Here is a 21956-nt window from a genome sequence, read left to right as displayed (position 1 = left end):
ACTTGGAAATGAGTAGTATGCAGAATAATGTGGGATGAATGTGAAGACATGAATAGCAACCTTGCTGGTCCCTAGTCATTTTGATGGGGGTGAAGATTAGAGAATGAATAAATATATAATGTGAAGTAACCTAAATGCAACTTCAAAACAACAGGTCCAGTGCCTTATAGAATAGAAATAAAAGAACAAACCAAAAACCCCAAAAGAAAAAATGGAAGGAAACCGTCCCAAATGGGATAAACATTGGGCCACCAATGAACCCGATCAAGGCAGGTACTCCTGATTCCCTGCTCATGTATGCAAAAATATGAAACAGCAAGCAGCCCATTTGCTGCCCAAGTCCAAGTCATCCATAGCCAGAATTAGCAACAGCAGCAAACCCTTCGAAACTGGACCCTGAACATTAAAGAGCAAACACCAGAGAAGAGGGGCAGATCACATTATATGATATTATATGATTGGTTATTTATAAAGCGCTTAATACCCAGAGGTTTCTAAGCGTGGATCGAATCTGTGTTGCTCCATGTCGTCTTGCTTCCAAGGCGAGCACGTTGCCCTTGAGCTATTCTCCCTAGACTAGACAATCATGTGGGTACCTATGTGGCCCTACTTCTCTCTCCTCTGTCCATCAGGGTCTTCTCTGATCTTCACGCCTGCCCCTCCCGGGACGCACTCTTGCTCTGGTTCCTCGGGCAACTGTAGCTCTGCACGGGAGATCTTCAACACCTCCAAAGCCGCAGCAAGTGTGACAAATTGGTACTGAATCACCTCGTGTGTGAACATTATGTGGAAAGTATAGCCCCTTCTGTACTGGATCTCCTTCTTTATCAGCCACTGGGTAAATGGCTTCATCTGCCGATGACACTGAACAGTTCCATGGGAAAAAACCTGAAATATCTGCAGGCGGTGCCTCAAAATGAAAACATGCACTGGCCCCTGTGGTTCTGGAAAATGAGTTTCTTGGTCCTGAAGAAGTGAACTCTGGACAGTGCATCCAGGAGAAGGTTTTGACACTGCTGAAAATTGGAGAATAGCCTGTGTGTACGGTCCAGCATCAAATCTGTTTGCTCAGTGTCCCCAAGAATGCTACGAAAGAGATCTCTCACATATGCCTTCAAATCTTGGTCCAGGATGTCCCTTGGAAATCCGCAGATCCGGACATTATTTCTTCGAGAGCGATTCTCACTGTCCTCCAGTCATTCATCTGTAATCTTCTTGTGCATCTCCAGAGCCGCCACTCTTTGCTCAAGCTGATCATGGGAATTGGCTTGGTCACAAAAAGCAGTCTCCATGTCACTTAGCCGATGTTCCATCTACTGGACAGACAGCGACAATTCTTGGAAGGATCCTTTCAACTTTGAAGAGTGGACACCATCTCCTTCTGGATGGATTGGATTAGCTGAGCAATATCTGCTTTAATGACTGGTTGTGAGTTGGAATCCATTAACAAAGCTGAGTCTACTGCTAACTGCCCAGTCGACGACGGCCTGGAGGATTTGCAGCAGGTTTAATGCAGGCCATGGACTTATCTTTAGACTTGAAAGATTTCATGATCAAGCCTCACACCGCACCCCTGACAATTTGAAGCAAAACATTCACTCACAAGGGTGACCTCACAGAGCCACAGAGACCGCAACGTGCCACTTCCAAGAGGAGCACAGCTCAGCATGTTCAGTTATCCCAAGTCCAGGTATGACCAGTAGTCAAATATAGTTTGTTAAAGCACCCTCAGTGGCCTCAACCAGTGTGCTGAACCTTTCCAAACAGAGCCAGAATACCCCTAACACTAGCAAGTGTTGCCACTCCAAAAGAGCTTCTGGGCCACCAAAGGGCTATGGGGGGGATGCTACACAGTCAGTCGTGTAACCAAGGTGCCCGCCGAGGAAGGGGGCACATACTGTGAACCTAGAAACATGCGATTGGAGGATGCCATAAAGGGATAGGTCCCCACGATACTGCAACCCAAGCAGTAAAGTGCTCCCCCACAAGCTCACTCCCTGCTCCTCCTCAAATCCATTCCATTGACATGAGTTGGTCGGCATGAGAGAGAAGTGTGGTGCCCCCGCATCACAGCTTCACAACCTCGATCGAGGACCGTTATGGTGGTGATACGTTACACCAAGCGGGTGACAGACAGAGCTGGAGGGGGAGCTGGGGTAGGTCACACGTACCTGGAATTAGCTTCACTTTGTGCCCATACTGTGGGTATCAAGTATGGCAAAAAGTTTCAGGTCCACTGGGGGCAAGCCTGTCGCAAACATTCAAAAGCTACGTGTTGGGTGGGCACCCGATGGGGCGCTATCCATCCAATCAAGCATATGCCACCCGCTAGCTCACATGCGCAGGCCGCAGGCAGATGTTGAGATGCATTGCAGGCCCCACGTATCCTGCGGGAGTCCCAATGCACATGAAGCGGCTGCCAGCAGCATGTGGGTGAGCGGTCCAAAGCATTCAGTTCGCCTGCTGACACATGGGATCCGACAGCGCCACCACAGAATGGCAGAGCACGACAAGTCCTATGCTGTGGATGTCGCAACCATCTTAAGTTAGCAGGCAGGTTGGTCACTCAGCTGGGGATGCCTCCAGGAAAGCAGCGTGACCGCTGCATGAAAAAGCCCTGGAAATGCAGTATAAAATGCTCAGGCTCCTCTGACATCTGAATCCGGCTCAGGGACGGCAAATAGCTGGGCTGGGATGCTGCGGGGCTTCAGCTCCTTCGGCAGGGCTACAGAGTTTACGACTCCATTGGCATCCACCCAGGGACGCCCTTTGGGGGTCACCAGGGGCTGCAACCCCTGGCGGCCACAGTTGCGACCCCAAATTAAAAAGGAAAAAAGAAAAAAACAAAGCTCCTGGTATAACAGGGATGCCGCAGTGCAGTGGGCCCCACCACACCAGGTTGGGTGGGCCCCTGCACCAGGCCTCGCCCATCAGAGTGAAAGCTCAGTAGGGGTTGGGTTTGGAGCGGACCATGACATGTCACACATATCCCATGCCACGTTCAGCTCCAAACCCTTCTCCCTCAGCTTCCTTGCAGCTCAAATACAGGAACCAGGATGCTCTTGCAGCTTCCTAGATCGTGTTTGTGAGCAGCATGGAGGAGCCGAGGGTGGCCTGGAAGGATGGACTGAAGCTGCAAGGAAAAGGTAAGAAGGCTTTAAAAAAATATATATGATGTGTATTTTACATGTGTGAAGTGTGTGTCAGGTGTATGTATGATGTGAATGGTGGGTGAATGAGAATGACTGTGATTTGATGTATGTTTTCGAATGTTCTGGATTGGTGGGTCAGTGTGTGCCTGTGTAGAGAATGCAATGAGTGGATTGAAGAGAAGGTGTGATTGAGTGACTGGTGGGTGAATGAGTATGAATGTGATGGTGTGTTTTGGAATGTTGCAGGTGGGTATGAGCCTGTGTAGAGAATGCCAAGAGTGGATTGAAGGGAAGGTGTGAGTGACTGGAGGGTGAATGAGTATGAATGTGATGGTGTGTTTTTGAATGTTTGGGTGGGTGTGTGTGTGCCTGTGTCGAGAATGCAATGAATGGATGTTTCTGGCTGGGTGGGAGTGTGCCTGTGTAAAGAATACAATGGGTGGAGGTAAGAAAGGGTGTATGAGTGAGTGACTGGTGGGTGAAAGATTATGAATGTGATGGTGTGTTTTTAAATGTTCTGGTGGGTGCCTGTGTAGAGAATGCAGTGAGTGGATGTAAGAGAAGGGGTGATTGAGTGACTGGCGGGTGAATGAGTATGAATGTGATGGTGTGTTTTTGAATATTGTGGGTGGGTTTGAGTGTGTGTAGAGAATGCTATGAGTGGATTTAAGAGAAGGTGTGAGTGAGTGACTGGCGGGTGAATGAATATGAATGAGATGGTGTGTTTTTGAATGTTCTGGGTGGGTGGGTGTGTGCCTGTGTAGAGAATGCAATGAGTGGATGTAAGAGAAGCTGTGAGTGAGTAACTGGTGGGTGAATATGGAATACGTTTGAATGTGATGGTGTGTTTTTGAACGCTTTGGGTGAGTGTATGCCTGTGTATAGAATGCAATGCGTGGATTTAAGAGAAGGTGTGATTGAGTGACTGGTGGGTGAATGAGTATGAATGTGATGGTGTGTTTTTGAATGTTCTAGGTGGGTGTGAGCCTGTGTAGAGAATGCAATGAGTGGATGAAAGAGATGGTCTGAGTGACTGCTGGGTGAATGAGCATGAATGTGACGGTATGTTTTTGAATGTTCTGTGTCTGTGCCTTTGTAGAGAATGCACTGAGTGGATGTAAGAGAATGTGTTATTGAGTGACTGGTGGGTGAATGAGTATGAATAATATGATGTGCTTTGGAATTATGCGGGTGTGTGCATGTCTAGAGAATGGTATGAGTGGATGTAAGAGAAGGTGCGAGTGAGTGACTGGTGGGTGAATGAGTATGAATGAGATGGTGTGTTTTTGAATGTTCTGTGGGTGGGTGTGTGCCTGTGTAGAGAATGCAATGAGTGGATGTAAGAGAAGGTGCAAGTGAGTGACTGGTGGGTGAATATGTCTGAATGTGATGGTGTTTTTTTAATGTTGTGGGTTGTTGTGTGCCTTTGTATAGAATGCAATAAGTGAGTGTAAGAAAAGGTGTGAGTGACTTGTAGGTGAATGAGTATGAATGTAATGTTTTTTTTTTAATGTTCTGGGTGGGTGGGTGTGTGCCTGTGTAGAGAATGCAATGAGTGGATGTGGGAGAAGGTGTGAGTGAGTGACTGGTGGGTGAATGTGTATAGATGTGGTAGTGTGTGTTTAAATGTTCTGGGTGGGGGTTGGGTGTGTGTCTGTGTGGTGAATACAGTGTGAATGAACGTGAGAGGGGATTCATGGGTGAGTGACAGTTGGATGAATTGGGATGCATTTCATCCATTTCATGCATGTGTTGTAAGGCCCTGGGAGGCTGTAGATCACTGGAGCATTTCTGCCACCTCCTTTATTGACTTTTCATGTTTTACTGGTATTTTTGGGCACAGCCATGTTTATGTGTGTCGTTACCTGGCTGGACTGTCATTTTGGTGCAGTCAGTCTAGCCATTGCTTACAGTGCATGACATTTATTACTCTGCATCTTTAAAAAAGAAAGCATAATAAGTAGTGTTACCTCACTAGACTGATGTTTTGGTGTAGTTGCCTGTATATTTTTTACTGTAGCATGACATTTTATTAACTGAGTATCTATGATAAATCAAGCAAGATAAGTGTTCTTAGGGGTCCAGACTGGCTTACATTGGAAGCAGTTTTGACAGGTTTTCATATTGTCACATGTCTCTTTTAATGGCTAAACCATTATATCATATTAAGTTTATTCGGAAGCAAATTATCCATAAACCATACACAAAATAGAACTGCATAGTAATACAAAATCCAATTCAACATTTTTTTTATAAAAAAGTCCACTTCATTAACTTACAAACATTACATATGTATAAAAAAGATTGAAATATGCATGTGTGTAAATCAAGATAAAATCCACAGGAAGCGTCCAAACGATTCAATAACATTTTCAGGTGATCATATTTTGGACAGTGAATTAGGTTCTCTGATACCAGGCCCTTCTCAAGTAGTCCACCATGCCCCAGGCCACTGGCATTGTAGTGGCTGAAAGCAGATAACATAAAGCAGGCCTAGCCTGAGACAAGCCAGCGGACCTAAGTAGTGGCAGAAGTGTTTTTTGTTTTAGGTCTGTGTAATGTGGGCAAAACAACACAAAATGTAGAAGGTCCTCCACTGGCCACTGACAGCAGGTGCAAGCTGTAGTTGCACAATATGAGTCCAGCTTTTTGTTTGTGCCCTTAGCCATAGGCAATCAAACCGGGATCGAGTCAAGGCCCAGCGATCTGCAGGAGTATCACTGTGGAGCAAGTACGGCTGAATAGCATCTGCAGATGTTAACTCAATATGCCTTCTGTTTGCAAGAATACCCAAGGCAGCGGACTCCCTATTTGCCACCAAGATAGAATTAAACATTTGTTTGTATGCCCTGACCGCACAGGGGGTCAAGAAGATTGAGGGGCAGACAAGATTAGCACAATGTAACTGTCTAATGCATTTCTGGATGTACATAAACCAGGGGATTTTCTTTACAGCTGAGCTACTCACCAGGGCTCTTATGATCTTATGTTAAAGAGTGGCTTTCTGGTTAGCCCATAGTGCCAGCCAATGCGAGACTGGAGCCAATAGCCAGTCATCGGCAATGTGTGGACATCCCAGTTCTAAATGTGTCCCATAGTTTGGAGCAGACTGTCGTAGCCCAAGCAGTTTTTTAAGAAAGGAGTTCTCCACGTTTTCGATTTTTGGAATCCTTTCCATACCCCACAGTGCTGCCCCATAATTAGTGGCAGTTTTTGTTTGAGCCCTGTATACTTCGAGAATTAATTTGATTGGGTGCCCCACGCAGTTATGTTGAAAGCACCACAAACCCCCAAGCGCTGTCTCATCCTCATACATTGCTTATGGACATGGCCAAACCCTTGCCAATTCTCTGTAAAACAAATTCCCAGATAATCAAAGCTGGTGACCCTCGGGATAGGCTTGCCTCCACTCCATATCGTGCGCATCTTGAGATGTCTAACACCTGAACTCTTACATGCCATAACTGCTGATTTTTGTGAATTCACAGTCAGCTCATGAGAAGCCATAAATTGGGTGTAGACATCCACCAGGCATTGCAAAGCTCTGGAGGTACGGGCAATTAAAACCATATCATCGGCATAACCTAAGACTGGGAGGGGGACGGCACCCACTGTGATATAGTCGGTATGGGAGTTAACCAATGCCTGGTAGACACCATTTATGTAAAGGGCAAACAATACCGGGCCACAACACAGCCCTGGCGGACACCCAAGAAGGTCTCAAAAAAGGATGTGCACTGTCCCTGTTCCCCGAATCTGACACAAGCCAATGTATGTTCATGGATTATCTGGAGGACTTTGACCAAATCCTCCGGGCAACCCATGGACCTGAGCACCGCCGAGAGCATAGCCCTGTCTACTTTGTCAAACGCGGTGCTCAGGTCCATGAATGCTAAGTACAAAGGCTCACCCCTCACATGTACGGACGTAGCTCCCACCATATACAGGTTCAAAGCCTGGTCCCTATTTCCTAGGCCCGGGCGAAAACCATATTGAGTCTCTGTAAGAACCCCAGAGTCAGAAATCCATTGTTCTAGCCGTGCCAAAACCGCACGTTCGAAGATTTTGAAGGAGGTATCAAGCAGAGAGATGGGTCTATAAGAAAGGGGGCTACTAGGGTCATCCTTCTTAAAAATAGGAAAAATTATTGCCTGCCTCCATGTTGCCGGGTAGGTACCAAGCTCCAAAAATGCATTGAAGCACTTAGTCAAAACTGGGGCCCATAGGTCCACCTCATCACAGAAAATATCCGCAAGGATAGAGTCTGGTCCGGGAGCTCGATTAGGGAGTTGCTTGTTAATAGCCATCTCTACCTTGTTTATGGTTAATCGGAGAGGGGAATCACTGGGCCCACTATAGGAAGTTGAGGGATTTGCCCTATACAGGGTGCTAAAATGATTAGACCAAGCCAGTGCACTAACATTATTCTCTTTGTGTGTTTTTACTCTTTTGTGGGGGGTCCATTAGCCACAAATTCCCAAAAGGTCTTCGAGTCCTTTGACTGCACAGCCTGGATCAGGTCTTCCCAGGCTTGCTCTTCCAGCTGGGCCTTCCTTTTTGCCAAGACGCGTTTATACTGCGCCCGGGCAGTAATTATCTCATGTCGGGTACTGTCTTTTTTCTCTAAAATACCTTTAAGATCTTTCTGTGCTATCCGGCAAAGGTCATTGAACCATGTTTCCAGGTTCTTTTTCCCTTTTTTAAATTCCCTTTGAAAAGTGGCAGACATATAGTTCCAAATTGATTCGGATGCCAAAATTATGGAGCCTGGGGAAGATCCATTTGCCAAAATAATAGAAAGTTCCCCCAAATTGGATTTGCAAACGGACGATTGAGTGTCCACAGGGTCCAGTCTGGCCCATTTAATCCTCTGCTTGCACAGGGGATTGATGCCACACTGATCCAGTTGGGGAAAATTGACAAATGGGACCACTGGCGGGGCTATTCCTATGACCAACAAGGAGTGCATGATGGTCACGCTGTAGGTTATTAAGTACCTCAAATTCCTTAATTAAATGCTAATCCCTCATGTGGGCACAGAAGTAATCAATCGTAGACGATCCCTGAGTGCCCACAAAGGTTGGCCTCCCAGGTCGATCCGCTCCCACCCGACCATTCAATGAGTGAATGCCCCACTCCAGAAACCACTCACAGAGCTGGGAGTATGTTCTTACATAGGAGTACTGGCATATATTGGCAGAGCCAGTTTTGTGGCCAGTGCCAGTAATGATACTGTAAATAAAAATAGTAAAGCGAACATGAGTATGGTTTTATATGGGAATACCAGCATATGTTTGTGGAGCCAGCATGGAAATGTATGGGCACAGCCACATGAAAATGTTTTTTATACTGGTATATATTGCAGGCGCCGGCATGATAATGTATTGGGAAATGCCCTGTGCACTTTTGGTGACTTGCATCTATTGTACTTTTTTCATGATTTACCCTACACCCTACAACACTGATTGTTATCCTTTTAACCAAATTATTGGCCTTTTAGCCAAATCTTCACAGAAATGTGCTGTGTGATGCACCATTTTAACCCATCATTCAAAACAGTTTCTCAGGCGAGGCGACTAATCCCCCTGCCCCCTCCCAAACCCATTTTTGTTAGTTCAGGCTCCCTCGCTACACTCGCTCGCAATCGCATATTTGTAGCAAATATTTGCACCCCCCTTTGTGGACCAGGCGCTGCACCCTTCTTTCCAAGCTATGTGAAACATTTAAGCTTTGATTTAAAAATATATTTACTTCTTTCACTTGCAGCAGTGCTTGCCAATGCAGCGCATGATCATCATGGACATTGCACACACATGGTGGTCCGGGCCCTCCCATGGTGTGGCATGCCCTGTGCTTTGTTACAGATCTGGGGGGCGGGCAAATTGTGTGTTATGCTATTGGACACCACTGTGTCTGACAAAGGGATAGTGTGCAGTGCACGCCTTGAAGTTTGCCAGTGATTCCCTGGGTGAGAAACAACTTGTGTGTGTTTTCAATTTAAAATAACTGTGTGGTGCCAGATATATGTGTGCAGCAATGATATTACATTAAATGGTGGGAGCTTTTTAAGTCCTCTGGCACCCAGTATTATGCTTAGGTAATGAGAATATGGGGGGTCTTGAGTATATTGAAAGAACCTTTCCCAAGTATTGTACTCCAGCAAAGATAACATGATCAAGTGCACTCCTCTGTGTGCACGCAGAACAGTCTAATAGTGTTCTTCCATCATAGTGGTAGCTGACTCAAAGATACATTTATAACAAGGGAATTTTGTTGATACTAAATCCTGGTCAATGATTTAATTTTCAGGCTTTGCTCTTGCAGCATTTTTGCCTCCCCGGGTCAGTGCTTTTTTGGTGAGTTTAACACAGCAATAGCAGAGATTACTAGTACTTCTGTATCCATTGATCTATAGATGTTTCATACACTAGCTGCAGCCTGCGTTAGAGATTTTGTTTACCCTGTTAAAAGTACATCATAATGTATGTTTTACATAGGGACCCCATGTTGAATTTGGAAAATTACATTTCCCAAATGTGTGATTGTGAACACATTATGCCTCGCTCTGTGCCTCGGTTCTTATATCTGGGTGAAATGAGAGCATCTGGAAACAAGGGTGTTAGACACATTCCGAAAAATCTGAAGGTAATTTGGGGCGTGGGATTACTAAGTGTGAGTATGTCTTTATGTATGATGGCAATGCCACCACCTTGTAGGCGGTCCCTTTGGTGAATGAGACAGTGCAGGGGTAGCATGTCAGGGATAATAGGTGAGTGGTGGGGTTTAAGTCTTGTTTCTGTATGGAAGACTAAATCTGGGGGGTATGTGCTAATGAGCTCATTAATTTCATGTGTCTGATGTGAAGGGTCAGGAATAAAAGCTGCACACACAATTGTCATGTTTTTGGTTAAAGACTTTTATTTAAATGAAAATGGGTTGGGAAAATGCCCCTCAGACCCTATGCTGAAGAGGAGTTTTCTTACCAAAAATACAAAAACTAAGGATCTATCTGTGTCAGGATGTCAATAACTGAAAAGCAGTCCTTGTGTCCAAAATGTCCTATCCTGACCCTCACACAATAAACAAAACAATACAGTGTGCAAGGAAATGTCTTCAACCTGATATTGGCAGAAAAGTGTTCACAACTGAAGATTAGAATAACTCCAACAAAAACGTTCTCCAAGGTGAAAGCCCTTGGACCCAGAGTGTGGTTCCCTGCCCCTGGATTCGAAATAGATGGCAATGTCTCATTTAGTAGTTTATTTTGTGTCTCTCCTGGATTCACAATGTTCCTGGTATGTCTTGTACCTTGGCAACTCTCCTGGTATACTCCCCTGCCAAGACTCTTTGTGCAATTCCAAACATCCTTGCGTACTCCCCTTGCGGGGCTTCTCTTGTCATTTCACTTGCCTGCTATCTTTCCTTTGCCAGGACTTCTAATGCATTTCACAGTTTCTCTGTATCACCAACACAGCATATATCACTTTTGGCTCAGTATATCTTTGTGCAGTAATGTGTTTTCAAGCTTTGTCCCACAATTGCATCTCATGCATCCATATCTCATTGGGGGTTGAATCTGTACTTTGCCATTTCTGCATTCAAACAAGCTTCTTGTATTCTTTGTATAAGCAATGTCATTACCTTCAAATAGTCGTTTACGTGTTCACCGGACCGCCACAGGGTCCCCACTTTCTTCGGGTTCACTCACCGGTTCTCTCCAGCGTCTCTTTTCCTGCTTGCGCTTCAGCAGGGTGGCTCTGCTGCTCGCTTCCCACTGCTGGATCATGCAGATGTTCTTCTGGCTTCCTTCATGGCTCTGCTGTCACATGCCTGCTTCCTTTCAGGTCCGGTGTGGAGAAGGCTGCCTGTTTGAGCTGCTGAGCACCCAGGAACATTCTCGTGGCTCCCAGCATCTCCTTTCTGCTCAGGCAGTGCATTTCTCCTACTTCCTCAATGGATTCCTCTTCTCCACAACACCGGTGCATGTCTCTCACATTCAGAAGCCTCTGCATAGGAGCTAACGTCTTCTCCTGCACTGCCACACTCAGTAGTGTGGTTGCCATCTTTAAATATCCCTTGCACAGGTGATTCAGGAAATCCACTCACTAGTATACATATGAAGCTTTGAGGTCCTGTTACCTTCGATGAACTCCTTCATCTTCCTCATCTCTGCATTGCTGTGAGTCTATGAATGTCATCGGACATATAGCATTTTGGTAATTTTTCTCGGTTGTTTTTACATGAGAGAACACTTTATATAAAAACATGTATATCAGAATCAAAAAGGGTTTTGTTGGAGCTTTGTGCGTTTAGGTCATAAATGGGTTTAAGACCTAAAGATTATGGGGAAGAGGTTTCATTACTTCCTCTACGAGGTGGAACAAACAGTTGACAATAGGCCAATACGGTTGTGGACATTAAAGGGTCTTCCTCATTCGAAAGGGGGATACCACGTCTCGTCAAATGAAGTCATGGCACCTCCCCGGAGGCCGTCTCCCCCCATGTGATTCTCCCTCATACCACCACCCCCAGGGTCAGGATCAGGTAGCAGCGGCCATCCACTGGTCACATGGGATGAGGTCACTGCCAGGAAAACACTAATGAGCCCATCGGATTCATCACAGTGAGCAGTTGCAGAGTAGCAGTTGAGAAGAATGAAGGTGTATGCAATAAGTTGTTTTAGTTGAGTGGAGTGATGTGTTGGGGTTTGATTTGGATGTTGTTTGTGAGCTTCATTTGTGTGGCAAAGAAAGGCTAACAGTGAACACACGAGGAAACAGAGAAGACTTTACCTTCAACCCTTAGTTGTGCCTTCCCTTTTCTCTTAACTTCCGGGCTAATCAGCGCCAAGAGGAAATTGTTTTAATACCCAAATTAACCCAGAAGCAACTTTGTCAGAGGTCATGTGAGCAGTCCCTAAATTGATCCTGGATCCTTCTTGTAAGCCCCCTCACCTTGTAAGCCCCCTCACCTCTGCAGGCAGTCTGAGGCAGATAGAGAGTTTTTGTTGGTGTCCGATGAGCTCTGTGGTCCTCTCAGCCAAGTTGAAGCCCCTTTTGGAGGTGGAAGTCGCATGAGGTAAGCAATATATTAAGGTCTACTAATTAGCATCTCATGATACTTAGACACATCAAGCTGCTGCCATCAGCTGCCCATTGTACCACAATAGCCAAAGCCATAGTGGGTGAAAAGTTGGATTACTTTATGCAGTGATTGGTCATCACATTGCCTCGTGCCTACAACCACTGCAAGATACTGCTGCTTGTACAGTAACCAACACCACCAAACGTTTACATACCACACCAGTATCCAGATGGCTACACTGGCTGCCAGCAAAAGCAATAATCATGTTCCAACTTCTTATTATGGCTCATAAGGCTTCACATGGCAGAGCTCCTAAATATCTTAAGCAGCGCTTGAAACAGAATGTGTCCTCCTGACCTCAAAAGCAGAAAAAGAGGCACTATGAATATGGATTGTTTTCGCCACTCACAAGCAGTAGTTAAGTCATGCTATGTATTGACTGCTAAGCAGTGGAACATTGATCTGGTTGACCTGCGGAATACAAGTCACCTTTATGCTCCAAGTAAAAACCTTCTTGTTGTAAATGTTTGAACAGCTCCTGGTTCCACTTTTCTCTGATGCATTCCTTCTTTTTTCTGTTTCCTGCATCTCTCTTAACTCAACAGAAACCTTTTCCAAGCTAGCTACCACTGGCTAAGGTAGTCGCTGTCACGTGCTTAGATATTCTGGAGATGCAGTGCCTAAACTCCCCCTAACTAGCCTCGTTACCCGAATTTGTAAAGGGTGGGAACAATAACAAATAACAAAAGAAAATTGTTCATTGTTTTATTATCCGAAAAAAACACATAGAAGGCCAGTAACTATTTAAAGAAATATAAACATCTAACAACAAACGTAGCGCAGAGTTGCGACCAGTTCATCCCTACTGTCAAGTAGTCACACATGGTGAATCATAGGATGTAGTGCAAAGTGATCTAGGCATTTATTTGAGAACACAACTTCAATGCAACCTGTTATGAAACTAATGCAACTGAATACTCAGCTAGTGAGAAATCAGTGGAATGGGGTGGGGAAATCCAGGCAAGGGGGACCGTGAATACAACATTGCTGGGGAATTCAGCACCAGAGGGACAGTCACTAGATAAATAGGAGACCACCAACAGAGAAAAAACAAGATGGACCCCCTTATGACTTTGCTTCTTGATTTTGAGCTCTTCCTAACACAAAGAGAAGCCCTATTGTTATCAAACATTGTCCGACCATACTAAGAGAGATTAGTAGCAGGTTCTGGTTTATCCAGATCCTGAATCTTCATCAGGGTACTGTGGCTACCTCTAGAATGAGCTGGTAGGTTTTGTGAAGTTGAGTTTATGCATTTAATTCCCTTAAAAGATTCACACAAAATATTTTGAAACACTGACAAATTTGCTGCACTTGACTCAGGCCTGCGTTCATGCATAAAGATTGACAGGTTCTGTACCTAGGATTACTGTTCTGAATATGCTCATTCTTGCTTTGGTTAGGGAGATATGTTTATGTTTCAGCACAATTTAACTTTTGTTCATTATGTTTTCTTCCTTAGGTTATAAAATGCTGGGCAGCAATTGCCTGGGAGGCCAACAAACCACTCTCAATTGAGGAGATAGAGGTTGCCCCACCTAAGGATCATGAAGTGAGGATTAAGGTAAAGAAATAGTTTAATACATTACTACTTTTTATGAACATGTTACTAGCACTTTGTTTTTCAACAGTACTTAATATAGTATTGAAGGTTCCATTGCAGCTAATCCAAAATGATCTCACCACAATTGTCCATATCACGGGTTGAAGAACACCCTTTCTATCATTTGCAATCTGAAGACTGTGTACCGGAAGATTGAGACACAATAGGCCGCACACAGAAGTGCAATATGTTGGACATCAGGCGTCCGAGTTCTTGGGCTTCAGAATGTGATTGGATGCCTGCAGTGCCCGCAACAGGTGAGTGTGTGGCGGTGCGCAGGGGAAGAGGGTCAGTGTGGGATACGCAAAAGAGGAGGCAGCAGAGCAGGTCCCCCAAAAAGGACTGGGAGAGGGCTGTGAACAAAAGACTGTCGGTGCAGTGTTTTCAGCCTAGAATCTGCAAGGTTGCTCTTTTGTACACTGTCTTCAGCCATAGATCCTGTTCTATTTGATTTGTACATGGGTTACAAATGAATATACTAACATTATTCTAAATGGTTATAAAAGTATGACACACGAGAGATACCTGCTTTGTGCATGCCAGCAGGAGATCTGGAATCAAGTTTTGGATGGAGACTGATTATCTTCTTTTTCAAAGGGTATTGTATTTATACTATTCGTTGAGCAAAAGGAACGCCATTTAAACAGAAAAGTCATGCATAGGATACATAACAGATGGTGGCGGGATTCTCTAGGTAGGGTTTCTCTACAGTATACATGAGGTCAGCTGTACGAGAGTGCATCAGGTGATGGAGGAGTAATATAAAAAGGCATACATTGGGGACAAGGATTGGGGGATAGACATCACTATGATATAGATTAAGGGCCTAGTGCCATCATCTACTGAGATGGCTGAAGGGTAAACAAACCACTCAAAAGAAAAATGTGAATTCTCTAGTTTCTATATTCTTGTCATAACAGTGAAAATAGGGGACAACATAATGCTCTGCCCTGCCGTTTCCCTGATGAAACCTCTCTTTCTATGAATGTCTCTCCCGGGGACTCATGAACCAGCATATGTGACAGGCATGAGAAGAGGAGAAGAAAGTCTGTGCTTTGCGGTATGATCGCAAAGCACAGACATGCAATTTCTGGGTTGTAGACATGGTTGTCACCTACCCTCAACCTCGTGCAACCAGCTACTCATATAGTGGCATGGGCCGTACCTTGTTACTGAGGTAATCAGTGACTTCCATAATTGAATCCAATTATTGAGTTATAAGGTTGGTCCGCCATCATGGAATAATGGTGGTCTCATCTTCATGGCCTCCCGACTGAAGGAAGGTGTTGCTTGAGAACACTCACGCTGTGATACTCTGCATGCTGGCTTCCTTGTTCCACATTTCACACTGCAAGCACCCTTCCTCCAGCTCTGGGACGCTTTGTGGTGGTCTTCTCGAATTGTGTTTTTCACACATTTCATTGCAGACATTTTGTTTCGTTTTGATGAAAAAGGTGTCTAATGGAATCCTGTGGGGAAGGGCTCATGAACCAGATTTCCTGGGCCTGATGTTCTCCCACTCCTCAATGCATGCTGTAATTCACACTTAAGGGTCACAGGGTATGTTTATTGTGACTAGGTGGAGTACAATGCACTAAAATAGCATTAATGCAGCTGGGGCCGGAATCACAGAGCAGGTTGTGGACCCCAGTCCCCAGGGTTTCGGTTGGATACTTGGCTATTTGGGTGGATCTGAACCGTCTTCCTCCCCTCTGGGTTTACTTCCTGCACCATGGGATAAAAACATAATTTGCAAATGAGGTGCATTATCAGTTAAGCCTGTTGGATGGGGGTGACTGTGCTTAATATTTAATGAAAAAAGCCATTACACCCCAGTTGTCTTTATCATTCATCATGGCTCTAACACCAGCGTAATGATTAGCTGCCAACTCAAACTTGCATGTTGTCCACCTGTAGGTACCTCTGCAGAGCTGCATTTTTAAGTCTGTGCAGAAAGAACTCTATCTCATTCTGGTATGTCTATGGTGACTGTGCTTTACAAATAAAACCCAGTCATCCCTGATGTGGCATAATTAGATAGGTTGACCTGGTTTCATCCAATAAACACATTCTGCGGTGAAGGCACTGTGCAATTTGGGACTCTTAGTTTGTGTCCTTTTAATCCCACATAAGATGTGACGGCCGAGTGATCAACAAATGATTCAAAACCAATCATGAGTTCTCTAGTTTCTTTATCAGAGTGGTCAATAGGGTCAGAATAATAAGTGCCAGTTTCTTTTCTTGAGTCTGAACTTTATTTAGGTCTGTCATTCTCAGTCTGTCCCTCACATTGTAGATGAGGGTGTTCACCCTGCCTAGACCAAACAGTCACTCAAAGTCCCTGGAATTGTATCGTGCTCCTGAGTACTCACTTCTTGGTCTGAGGTCTTGCATGGCTCACAGCAAATTCATCAGAATGTTAAGTTGGTCCTCCTGGACTCTCAGTGCTAGCAGGTGCACCACCCCATAAATCTTATTAAATCTGATGGGGGTCAGGAGTCAGACCTTTAAGGAAACACAAGGACCCCATGTTCCTTTATCTTTCCCTTCCTAGTAAGGCTTTAAGTAGCCTATTCTAATGTCATGGCTGCACTGGAGATTGCTTCCACTAGTTTCTTTATGCTAGTTATGGCTCACCCGTCATTGCCACCTGCTCCATTAGCTCCTGAGCCCACTACTGGCCCAGTTCTTCAACCCCTTTTGTCTCTACTCTGTCTTTCCTTCTCCGCACTCCAAGCTTTCTCTTCTCTCTGAATTTTCCTGCCTACTCCTCCACTCTTATTTGTCTCCCATCATGTTTCTTCACTTCCACTCCCCTCTATTGATGTTTATCCACCTCCTCTGCTCTCTAACCTGCACAACTCCATCCTCTCCCTCCTCTTTCCACCTTCTCTCTTTCATCTTATTTCCTTCGCCTCTCTCCATATTTGCTTTCCAACTGCTAACTTCCTCACTACTGCTCTGCTCAGGCTGTCTTTTAAACCCCAGCCCAGAATGTAACTGGGATCCGAGAAAGCTTTTTAGCAATTTGGAGAGGATTCTCTGATTGGCAGGCCTGTGATTGAACTAATGATTTTAGGATGTGAGCCTCATTGAATGGTGAACCAGGTGGCCGCTCTGAGTTTTGAAGGCTCAAAAGTGTGGTCTGGCATTTTGGAGTGAGGCGTCTCATCTTAATGTCCACCTGTCTCAAGACAATGTCACCAATGCTGCTGGGGAACACTCTCACTGGGCTCCTCTGCATGTGGGCCCTCCTGTTCCTGTGGCACAACTCAGACCACCAGCTCCTATCATACAGACTGGGGTGCTTCATGGCGCACTCCAAAAACTAAATTCAGCACATTGCTGAGTGGACAGTTATCATCTGTTACCTCAATTTCCCACGGAGAGCTCTTGTAATCATCTCCTTGGTGTTATCTAAAATAGACTATGCACATAGTCTCTATCGGGAATGCCTGAACGCCTCACCAAAAAACAACAACACATTCAAAATACTGTGGCAAGACTAGTCCTGAACCTAAACAGAAGAGTACACATCACACCAGCCCTGAGAAGGCTACACTGGCTACCAATACAGAAACCTAGCAACTTTAAAGCTCTATGCATTGCCCATAAATCACTACAAGCACAAGAAGACAAATTCCTCCAAGCAAAAATCAGCTGATACCAACCGAGAATAGACTTAGGGCCTGATTCACAGAGCATTTTCAATGGGAATGCACCATTATAAAACACTTCTGTGAATCAAGGACTTCAAACCTAGAGCCAAACTCCAAATAGAAACAAGACACTAAGAGAAAACTATATTCTGAGGAACAGCCTTCTCGTACCAGATAGGCAAACTATGAAAATCCAATCTGAAGGCAATCAGAGCAACGGAAAACCACCTAACTTTTAGGAAGCTGCTAAAAACCTGGCTATTTAACTTGCTGTGATAAACATAGACCAACTATACAACAACCTTCCCCACGAGTAGCCCAACCAAACCACATTCAACGCCCAAACCTCATCTACAAACTGAGCCTGGAAAAAAGAAACTGTAAGTTAAATGTCTGCAAAAAATGAAATATCAACACATCAACGAAATGCTAAGAGACCACCCAAATCCCACTAACATCACCCTTTCTCTTCCACCCCCCCACAAACATCTCACTTGCCACACATGCCCAGAGGGCCAGCGAAACAACTTCCAAAACATGCAAACCACACACCGCTCTCTAACCAAGTTAAAAACCCAATACCCATCAACATCAAACAACAAAAACACTGGAAGCCACCTATCCCGATGCAACAAGACCCAGTGCACAAAATAGAGCACACTGAGAAAGCATAAACACACTGATGCTGATTTCTCTGGTTCTGCATTGATGAACAGATGAGCACAGCATCTATCCTGTCCCACTCTGCCACACTAACTAACCCAACTCACTTTACCTTGCAGAGCCATGTGAGTGCCTGGAAACTATGAAAATTACAGTGGTGCATAGTATGGATCAACTTAACATAACGTAACCTGTCATTGGAGATTATTTGTTTTCCATTTGGTGTGCAGAATGGCTCATGGAGTCCTGCAAGAAGGGTCTGGAGAAATAAATGTCTTTAAATAGATATTTCTCCCCTTTTAAATGCATACTGCATTTCATTCTCAGGGCCCTTGGGAAGGTTCCTTATGGTTAGGTGAAGTGTAATACTCAAGGCCAGTGATTGGGTGGAGGCCCTTGAGGGTCCCTTGTTTTCCAACTTGGGAGCCCATATTGCTGATTGGGCAGCAGCCCCTGGCCCAAAGGTCCGCCAAGGACCAATCCTCTATACTCCCTGAGTTTACTTTGACACACCACATAGCAACAATGTACATATTTACATATGTGTGATGCATAATTGCGAGAGTTAGGCTGGGAATATTGGAGTGGAAGGGGAGCAGGAACACCCTTCTCCAGCTAGCAAGTTGAGCTTGAGTCAGGGCTGTGTGGGAGAGCATTCCAGCCAGGTTGGTAAAGGTGTGGAAGTGAAGGGAGGCACACAGGGAGCATGCCATGGGAAGATTTTGGAGAGAGGCAGATTGTGGAGATCTAGGGTGAGAGTAAAGTGAGATGGTGTCAGCAGGTTAGTGGGGGCAAGCCTAAGGATCAATTTTCAGATGTGGAGTGCTACTTAAAGAGAGCTATTTTGAAAGGGGAGCCACCCTGTTTAGTGTCATTATGTAGAGGTAGGAGAGGTGGTAGAGATTGTGTCTGGCAAAGTTGAGAACTTTGATTGGGGTGCAGGGGTAGTGGCGGGGAAGACCAAGAAGTAGGTTGCATCAGTAGTCCACTTTGCTGAACATGAAGGTAGAGAGCAGATTTGTGGTAAAATCTTAAATGGGATGAGGGATTGATATTCTGTATATTTAGAAGGTTTATCCTATTAGTAATGGCAGTGGCCACAATACATCTATGTAGTCGTAGGTCACTGTCACAGCAAACACAAAGGGAGTAAGCCTTGGATGTTGGAATGAGGGGAGAATGTGTGAAATGGAAAAGTGGGTTAGCAATAGAGTTAGGGAAAACAATGACTTACATCTTGGGGAGTGGCAGTGTAATGCTATTGAGTGTCAGATATCTCTGAGGAGCCTTGTGATATATTTAGAGATATCAGGGATGAAGGAGGAAAGGAGATAAATAGTTGGGTGTAATTGACAAAGACATGATAGTGAAAGACAAGTTATGAGATGTGTTTTCCTATAGAGGAGTTATGGAGGGTGATGAGGAGTGGGCTGAGAACCAGTCTTAGAGGAGCTCTCTCGTCAAGGGGGTAGGTGAGGAGGTGTTAGAGTCCCATGAGATAGAGAAGGAGAAGCATAAGAGATAGGCAGCCATTTTGTCGAGTCTGGTGTGCTTAATTTCAAGAATGGAGAGGGTTTGTGGGAGATAGGCTTCACAGTGTTGAAGGCTACCGTGAGATCAAGTTGAAGCAAGATGGAGGAGAGATCAGAGTGAAGACCAGGGTTCACATGTGTGGAGCCATGAGTGAGACTAGTCTCAGAAGAGTATTTGCTCAGGGAACCTGATTGGAGGGATCACAGATTGAATAAACCTTTTGGTGGTTGGGGACAGGCATGGCTGTTGCAAAGTATACATAGGGGTCAGGTTCCAAACAATACTCTTGTAAATACCTTTAGAGCTGAGATGTCTACATTCACTTGCTTTTCCAGCAGCTAAGATAGTACCATAATAGCCCTCCAAGTACACCGGATGTTGCAGGCCCAGGAGACCGCACAACATCTACTGGAGCTCATCACATCTTCGATCAGCTAGGTAATTTAATGAAGGATCCAAGGCTTCCCTCAACGTAATCCAGTAAAGTAGAGGGCTAAAATGAATGGAGTCCTCTATGGGACTAAAGCATTATTACAAAATCCCTTGTTGTATCTGAGATACCCCCATAATGGAAAACCTTGATCTCGGTGAAAACCCCCAATATGTGCTGCTCATGGCCCTGGGTTTGTGTTTAAGGATGCCCTGACAACTGAGCCCATAGCATTTCATTGAAGGTAGTAATGCCAGAGTTAAAACACACTTAATGATGGCTGGATTCTCCCAGTGTGTTTCCTCCATCTTAGATAAGTACTAGGTAACCATAGTCTTTAATTCAAAAGGACCAAAAAGGCGGTGACCTCTTTGTGACTTAGTTTTGCTCTAACAATCAAAACCTTTAACTTTGCCACATTGGGCTTCAATGCATAATCTGCATAAAAGGCTGCATAGGCATTATTTGATCGCTACAATGAATTTCCTGTTTTGCTAATTCAGACTGCTCTGCCATCAAACAATTGAATTTGAACCCTGTGGTTATGATTTTTTGGAACACCATGTGTAACTTAATGATAGGTTTTGCACATTGCATTAATATAGCAAATACAAACAATAAGCACCACTACACAACACTGGTGAAGCACTCTGTCAATTAAGGAAGTTTTGTCAGAATGCTCTCTTAACCAAATCTTATTCTTGCTGTACTATCTTTTTTATTTTTTATTTTTTTTATTGAGCATTTTCTTAAGGTACAACAAACAATCGGATTAGGCATTAGCTCACAATGTTTTATCATAACATGAGATTAAACAAAAACTCCCCTCCCTCGCCCCTCCCCCAATAAGTGTAAACGGGTAGCGGAGGTTAGTCTGTGGGGAGGTAAGTTTCCCTTCAATTGGGGCAACTGCGGGGCAGTCGTCGTCCTCCTCTGTACTGTCTTTTTAACCCCTTAAATGCAGAGCTACATGCAAGTCTATGCAAATGGGACAAGCATACTCGTCCTCAGCACTTAAGGGATTAAAGGGCAATTGTAAAAGAAACTAAACACTCATCTATCCTCCAATGACTCCAGGACCTGACACAACTGGTTTTGATCTAAGATATCAAATGCTGTTCTCAGCTCTCTTACAGTCAAGCACAGTGGGAACACCATCAATAAGCAACCACCTTGCAATACTCAAATACACATTCATGCAGTGGTTAACTTTGTCAGACTGAAAATCATACTGATCCTGATATATCAGATTTTTAGTTTCCACCAATTGTAACAGATGATCCTGAAAAACCTTAGGGACCAATTTTGAAATTACATTCAGAAATAAAATTGGCATAGAACATGTTAGTGATAAAAGTAGCTCTTTTGAAAAATCCTGACAATAACAGCTTGTCTTCATGTCCAAGATATTATAAAAGATGCTGCTATTGCATTAAATACCCATTTTATTACTGGGGCTTTGAATCAGCTATTTTTTTTGAAACTTCAGCAGATATAAATGACCCTAATGCTCTCTTTAATTGAGAATACGGGTTAGGTAAAATAAAGTGAGTGTGAAGCAAGTAGAGACTAAGCATGTGAAGTATTTAAATGTTAAAATGTCAGAAGTATTTCATTGTATTTACTCCTGAAGAATGTCCAGCCACTGGAGTGATTAGGGACAGAAACATATAGAAAACAGTGGAATACAGAGACATGATGTCATGACTCTTGCCCCTGGCCCTCACTGGCCAGTCAGCCTTCCAGTTAGGGCCAGGTCAAAGGCCTTAAAA

At 44.4% G+C, this 21956-nt stretch overlaps 1 protein-coding gene across 1 annotated transcript in view; it reads left to right on the top strand.

Annotated features, from left to right (window-relative positions):
- The window catches only part of LOC138515902 (alcohol dehydrogenase 1-like), a 495924-nt gene that overhangs the window by 43326 nt on the left and 430642 nt on the right, over positions 1-21956 (top strand). The window contains exon 2 of the mRNA XM_069630663.1: positions 13759-13860. Coding sequence (XP_069486764.1) covers positions 13759-13860 — 102 coding nt within the window. The remainder of the gene's footprint in view (positions 1-13758; positions 13861-21956) is intronic.

The sequence above is a fragment of the Ambystoma mexicanum genome, chromosome 6q, assembly GCF_040938575.1.
Source record: "Ambystoma mexicanum isolate Mex_15411 chromosome 6q, UKY_AmexF1_1, whole genome shotgun sequence".
Taxonomy (NCBI): domain Eukaryota; kingdom Metazoa; phylum Chordata; class Amphibia; order Caudata; family Ambystomatidae; genus Ambystoma; species Ambystoma mexicanum.
Note: the sequence above shows the minus strand (reverse complement) of the source record. Positions and strands in the feature narration are given on the sequence as shown.